Source organism: Saccostrea echinata, unplaced genomic scaffold (genome assembly GCF_033153115.1).
Source record: "Saccostrea echinata isolate AGI-Se365-2 ecotype Australia unplaced genomic scaffold, CSIRO_AGI_Sech_v1 ptg000004l, whole genome shotgun sequence".
NCBI classification, from domain to species: domain Eukaryota; kingdom Metazoa; phylum Mollusca; class Bivalvia; order Ostreida; family Ostreidae; genus Saccostrea; species Saccostrea echinata.
In genome coordinates this window covers 4,531,203-4,538,545 of record NW_026889753.1, presented here as the reverse complement: position 1 = coordinate 4,538,545, position 7,343 = coordinate 4,531,203, and the positions used below count along the sequence as shown (strand labels likewise).

The 7,343-nt window shown below is 34.6% G+C and overlaps 1 protein-coding gene across 1 annotated transcript in view; it reads left to right on the top strand.

The window, feature by feature from the left end:
• LOC133179050 (tudor domain-containing protein 5-like) overlaps nucleotides 1–7,139 on the top strand; it is a 38,844-nt gene extending 31,705 nt beyond the window's left edge. The window contains exons 15-22 of the mRNA XM_061313743.1: nucleotides 3,110–3,231; nucleotides 3,575–3,689; nucleotides 4,031–4,110; nucleotides 4,446–4,602; nucleotides 4,799–4,887; nucleotides 5,514–5,632; nucleotides 5,820–5,971; nucleotides 6,247–7,139. Coding sequence (XP_061169727.1) covers nucleotides 3,110–3,231; nucleotides 3,575–3,689; nucleotides 4,031–4,110; nucleotides 4,446–4,602; nucleotides 4,799–4,887; nucleotides 5,514–5,632; nucleotides 5,820–5,971; nucleotides 6,247–6,696 — 1,284 coding nt within the window. The 3' untranslated portion in view covers nucleotides 6,697–7,139. The remainder of the gene's footprint in view (nucleotides 1–3,109; nucleotides 3,232–3,574; nucleotides 3,690–4,030; nucleotides 4,111–4,445; nucleotides 4,603–4,798; nucleotides 4,888–5,513; nucleotides 5,633–5,819; nucleotides 5,972–6,246) is intronic.
• The last annotated feature ends 204 nt before the right edge of the window (nucleotides 7,140–7,343 follow it).

The window sequence follows — 7,343 nt, the reverse complement described above, 5'->3', positions numbered from 1 at the left end:
AAGTGGGAAGACCTTTTCAGAGACGCACTGTTAAATTTCCCCACTTTACCTATAAATGTTCAAATTTTTGAACAGATGCCAGATTCATTTTTCAAAGTGAAAGATTTGGTTAGAAAATATAGTCATTTTATCTTGCATTAGTAGACTATTGAGCCCTGTTTGTGGGAGCTGTTTAAATATTGACAAGGTTGGTTTACAAAAAAAGTATGATATCATAATATTTGGTGTCACTTTTGAATTAAGGGTACACAATGTGCAGTGCACAGACAATAGGATTATATCTATTGTTTTTCTTGTCCTTGACAAAACATTTTTAAAGTACTTAAATTGTGTCTCAGTGAGACAGAGTAAATAGAAAAAGGGATACTGTGACATGTTGAATTTTGATATTAATCTTAATGCGTTCTTGTCGTGTAAAGAAAACCAAGGAGAAATAAACTTTGACAAAGGCGAAAAATCATTTTGTTTGGTGAAGGGTTATCTGTAATTATATTCATGGTAACAATCTTGTTGGCAAATAAATTCATTAACTACGTGACGTAGGTCACCTTGATAGAGTTTGTCAAATACTTTGATTTTGAAAGTACTTGGGTGACATATTGTTTTCATTTCAATTTACTTCAAAGACAGAAATTTAAATATTGTCGAGATGGGAAGTAAAAGTATTTTAATGGGTAGAAACATAGGCCTTACATATTAATGTAAATATTTTGAGGGTAAGGAAATCCTACTGTACATTTATACGATTTAAAAGCCCATGGTTCAAGTATTGCATTTTATTACAATGATTACAAATTTGTGTTAAAGTCACCAGACTTGCATTGATTTGTAAATTTTTAAAAATTATTTATCATGTATATTATAAATACATTCAAGTACATTTTGATAATTCAACCTTTTGTATTAGGCTCTTGTAGGTGATTTTGTTTATTATGTAATCTTTAAACTCTTCACTTTTCAAATATGGCCCTCAGAGATGGCAATGACCTTTGAAATTAATGAATAGTGAACATGTTTATTAGAATGACCTCTTCTGGTCATCAAATTTCATGCATACTAGTAGGTAAATCAGATGAATTGTTTCACCAACCACAGTACCATTGTAGTTGACCTCATCCTTGACCTTTTGCCTTGATTTTGGACTATATATTATTAAACTATATATTTTGTTGTCTTTGGTGGATGGCCTAGCTATTTTAAATGTTCTCATTTGACTAAACCTGCCATGAGAGCATTAGCTTTGATAGGCAGCCTTAAAATCAGCATCAGAGTATTAGTTTTTTAAAATAGCATTGAAATCAGTATGGTCAAAATGCAGTATTGATCATATTATATGTTAAATATGGAGTTTGACAGCTTTGAATTTTTAGGTTACCTGAGTCACTCAGTTTGAACATTTTTAGCTTCTTCTCTGAAACCGCTCAACCAATTTTGGCATATAGCACCTATGGGTGAAGGGGAACAAAAATTGTGAATTTCATGGTCCCTGCCCCCCTGGGGCCTGAGGGGTGGGGCTAAAACCACCAAAATTAATGCAATCTTTAAAAATCTTCTTCTTTACTCCTGGACATGAAGCAGTCAAACTGTTGGCATGATTGTAATAAGGATTGAGCCCTCTACCAAAATTGTGAAATTCATGGCCCCAGGGTCAGGGGTTGTGGTGCTAGGGTGGAGCTATTACATCATATAGTGAAAATCTTCTTCTCTGCTCCTGGGTATTAAATAAACTAAGTACATAGTTATGTTGAGCAAGACTGCCTCTTCCAAAATTGTGAATTTCATGGCCCCTGGGTCAGGTGTTCTGGTGTTAGGGGGGGGCTCTATTGATTATATAATGAAAAGGCATTAAATCTTTGAAAATCGTCTTCTCTGCTCCTGAGCATGAAATAAACTAACTAGTAAGTATACATAGTTATGATGAGCAAGAGTTCCTCTACTGAAATTGTGAATTTCATGGCCCCAGGGTCAGATTTCTGATGTTAAGATGGGGCTCTATTGATTATATAGTGAAAATGCATTAAATCTTTAAAAATCTTCTTCTCTGCTCCTGGGTATGAAATAAACTAAGTACATAGTTATAATGAGCATGGCTGCCTCTTCCAAAATTGTGAATTTCATGGCCCCTGGGTCAGGGGTTCTGGTGTTAGGGTGAGGCTCTATTGATTATACAGTGAAAATGCATTACATGTATTTCTTTGGAAAATCTTCTTCTCTGCTCCTGGGTATGAAATATACTAAGTACATAGTTATGATGAGCCTGGCTGCCTCTTTCCAAATTTTGAATTTCATGGCCCCTGGGTCAGGGGTTCTGGTGAAAGGGGGGGACTCTATTGATTATATAGTGAAAATTCATAATTTCTTTCAAAATATTTTTTTCTACTCCTGGTTATAAAGCAAAGAAACAAGTGTATGGTTATGATGAGCAAGTATGTTTTTACAAAATTTTTAAAACTGGTGGTCCCAGGGGTTCTGTTGTTTCGGGGGGGGGGGGGGGGGGGGGGGGGGGGGGGGGGCTCTATTTAATTATATAGTGAAAATGTGTGAAATCTTCAACTAATTGCATAGTTATGATGATCAGGGTACCTCTTCCAAATTTGTAAATTTTTATGACCCTAGGTCATGGGTTCTGGTGTAGGGTAGGGCTGTGTTGAATAGTGAAAATGCATTATTTCTCTGAAAATCTCCTCTGCTCCTGGGCATATTGGAAGCAAACAGAGTAAAAGTTTTAATAAGCAAGGTATTTTTACCAGAATTTTGAACATCTGGACCATTTAGTCAAGTGTTCTCGTCCTGACCAGGGCTCTATTAATTTGTATTCTACTGAGTGAAGTTATTCCCCTTTGCCATTCACCTTAAGTTTGATAATTAATCATTGTAGATAATGTATTTGAAAGGTTAATAGAATAAGAGAACTATGCAAGAACATTTATTGTATAATACAAAAAGTACTCTCATAGTTTTAATAATCAGGTAGAGTTGGAAATAATGGATGAATAAAAATGAAACAAAAATAACTTATCTTTTTAAATGTTCTCCAAAGGCCAAGTGAGGCCAATGTGAGAGACATTTTGTTAAAGTCTGCATGGTTTTAATTTTCTGTATTCTGTAGATTGCCGACTTCCCCTTCTCCAGTGAATCTGAAACAGCGAGCACATTCTCAGATTCCACCTTTTTTGAAAATTTGGCTGCACAGAGCTCCTCAGAGATCCAGAGTATACATTATGTTCTACAGTAAGTAACCGCAATAACATTCTACAATTTGTCTCAGTAAAAATGTTTAGAACTGGGAGAACTGATAAAGAGTTTGTATGCCTTGTTCATGTAGATTTGGAGCATAATAAGGCACATGGTCTGTTGTCTGTCAACAGCTATAATTTTAATACCTGTAGATACTGAATGTGGGGAATTTCAGTTGTGGTCAAGGCTTGGTATAAAGCCAGGGTCAAATAAATTGCAAACAAAAACTGTCAGTTTAGGGACAATTTTTTTACGGACATGGAAGTTGTGATCCGTGTAATAATTCGATCATGTAGCAATGATCAGTAAATATAGATTGACATTTTTCTGACTGCAGGCTCCAGTTGACCTCTGAGGTCGTGGTCCATCTGATTAACTTGGATGGTGTGGCCTATCTTCTGTCTTCTGATGTCTCTTCCTTCTTCTGGGAAGATGATGTCTTAACCTCCATGGTAAGTAGTACTCTTAAACCTTACTGCACCAATAAAACTGTTTACAGTTCTTAGAGTTATTGCCCTTATCTCACAAATTACTGATCAGCTTGCCTGTTTGAAATTTCCTGTCTCTTTAGTGATTGTTAAGTATTCAGACTCGCATTGTTTGAAAAGTTCAGTATATGAAGCTAGATGTTTTATATTTTACCTTTAAAAGGAGTTGACATTGTATGAATCACAAATATTGTTTATCTTATTTTGTAATTGTCTAAGACTTGTTTTTGAGGCCATATGACTGCTCAACAAAGAAGAATGATGAATTTTCCATTGAGTTTGACAATGAGTTGTGTTTATTTCAGTTATTCCAGAAGAAAGCACATGTAAATAAGACCAAAGTCACTGTGGAGGAGTACCCTGCGTTGTTCTGTGAACTTTATCAGTAAGTTACTAAAGAGTATGAGGTGCATGTCAGTATTTTTTCCAAGAATCAGATATTTAGGATTTAGGGACACTAGGTGGCTCTAGACAAAGAGGTTAAAAGTGAGACATTTGGGCAGAGTTTCTGTTAAGATCAAACCTCAAATTATTGTACAAAGGTCAAATCAAGATTTTGAATAAAAGGAGAGTGTTAAACCAGCTGTTTTCATACAGATTGGTGGAAGTCCTTGACATAATGGGTATGAATTTGGCTAGAACTATACTGAGGCAGTATATCAAGGTATCAGAAAACATGAAATTTTTTTGTATCATAAGTGATATTGATATGTTTTTCAGTTATGGAGTAAAAAGTGTCAAGCAGAAGGTACTGACCCTTTATGAACTCAATGGTGTTCCTGGCATACTCAAGCTGTTCAGATGCGAGTCAGAGGAACTCGAGCAGAATGTGTCTCAACTCATTGAGAGCTTTGATCCTGAGGATCCATATTGGAAGGTAAGATAGACATAATGAATGTGCCCTGGTCAGGCAACTGAACAGTGATGGCTAGTTTGCTTTGGTCTTTATTCTGGTAGTACTCATGTTCTTTGTTCACCTTCACTTGGGATCTATATTTTCAAAATTCTTTACAAAATAATGCTGAATATCTATACACTTTATATTGTAGTTTTTACTTTAAATTTTGATTCAGGGTGAAGATTTTGAAGCTGGGGACAGTGACGTTGAACAGTTAAGCACAGATCAGATAGAAGAGACACTGCAGATTCTACAATTCAGAAGGTTAATAACACTGAAGCACATCTCTTGGAGTGTTGATCTCTATACCTTATATTTTAAACCAAATGTCATCTGATTGTGATTTTCTCATGGAATCATTAGGGCTGGGACAATACAACTTTTTCTACATCGATACATATCATGATATTTGAGCCACGATACGATATGTATCACGATATGTTGAATTGGTTATAAAATCTTCTTTTTTTTGTATTGAAATGAACAAAACATTTCTTCACAAATAAGAATAATTTATTCAAAGAAGTTGTATATCTGTTGAAAAACAAAATTATTTTACACAAGTGATGTTAGTTATTTTGTATTTCATATTTATATTTATCTTCATCATATCTATTTTATATATTGAACCCAAAATATTAAGTAAACAAAGAAAACATAAGTCAGAATTTTTCTTTTTTTGCGATATTTTGATAGTTCTTCATACATATCGATATGCGTATCATCCTCACACAGAATCAATATTATCGATATCTCTATATATCATCCCAGCCCTAGGAATCATGAAAGGTTGTTGTCATGAACAAAGAGTACATTTTTTGTATCTTGAAAGAAAACTTTGGATAGAAGAAATGCAAAAAGTTTATCATGCATGAAATGTTATGTTGTAGGAAGAGGGTACTGCAGTCAATGCTCAACAATACTGAAAATACTGAAGAAATTGTTAATAATCTTAATGATGTAGAGATGAAGATCAAAAGTTTTGAAAGTTTGCTGAAAAACAAACAAGGTATGATAAGTATTCAGGTCGGAATTTGATAATCAAATGGTTTTAATGACCGTCCTACTAAATGGTAACTGACAGGTAAAATCTGTGAAATACATTAATGTACATATAAACAATATCTGTACAACCAAGGAGAAACTTTTCATTAATTGTCAGGAATACCAATTAGTTTTCTAATTTTATTTTTCAGGTGCTGTCAGTAGAGAAACTGAGGCTTCTATCAGAGGGACTGAGAGTAAGGGAGTGGATCCAAGACAATTTGAGGATGTAACAAAGGAAGAGAGAAAGTCTTTGCCAGTGTCTCCACAGAAAATTGTGTTTGGAACTGATACATCTTTTAAGGTTAGAACCTTACTTTAAAAATTTGCACCAAAAAAAAAAAAAACAACAAACAAACCAACCAACCAAACCAAAAATATTATTACAGTAAGTTTTACTCTGTATGTATATATAAAAAGTGGTTTATATGCTCAAGTGTAAAATATTTTTAAAAAAAAGGCTTTGTTGGAATTACAAATTTGCTGTAAGGAAGAAAATCAGTGCTTGTGTTAGTTTGAAAATGTGTACACTATTTATTTGTTCATTTCCTCTGGTCAAATTGCTTTTAATTTTTTTAGCCGGTAGCCACAGTTGCAAGTATGCCACAGCCAAAACCCCAGGTATCAGAATCGTCTGTAGCTACTGAGAATCCATCCATTTCACAGTTAAATACAGCAAGTCTCCTACAACAAATCAACCAACAACAGCAGCAACTCAACATGTTCCAGACATTATTACTAAATCAGTATGCCCAATCTGCTGCAAGTTTTCCTCTGGGAACTGACCCCTCGCAGCAAGTACCCTCCACATCTGCTGTTGGGGCAGCTGGGGCAGCCCCAGGGAACATTCTGGGTCTTGGTAGAGGAATGCCTCCCATGAATACCCGTTGGGGGAATTTATTGTTACCAGGACTTATGCCACTTTTGGAGAGTCTGAATCTCGAACAGGATTGGACTTCATCCCAGACTCATCCTGGAATGGGTCGCGGAGTACCTAACATTCCTAAACAAAATCCAAGTGGAGAATAGTTAAAAAATATCAACTATACAAAAAGCATTTTTGTTTCAACCACTGTACATGTGTTCAAAGCTTTAACTGCAATCTGTAACCTGCTCGTTGATACTTGTATCCTGATTATACCTGAATTTCTTTTTAAGTCTTTTATGTGTCTTTCCATTAGAAAAATTGTGTTAAAATGTATGGAGGGGTTCCAAATGTAGAAATTAGAATTCATCTCCCCCTACCCAAGTATTTTATAAATGTGTCTAGGCACATGAGAAGATTATCATGTTAATAATCTTGTTGAGTTATTTCTTTTATATAGTCCCTTTTATAATCCATCATTGACTAGAACCTTATGGTGCTTTAGTTTTTAAAACCCCAAAAAGGGAAATGTTACAAATTTGTTATTACACTATACATTGTCCAATGTACAAAGTCCATTTATTACAAATAAAATTGTTACAATTAACTTTTCTGTTATCTGCTTGTGTTTTGTTGAGGACAGAATTTGGAAGATGGAATCTTGTGTGTGTTTTAAACCTTAATTTCATGAATTTATCTATTTTAAACCTTAATTTCATGAATTTAACTTGAAAAATCTTTATTTGTTACATTAAGTTTACATTGAAAACAAGTCTTAACCATGCGAACATCTAGACATCGGTGACTTGGC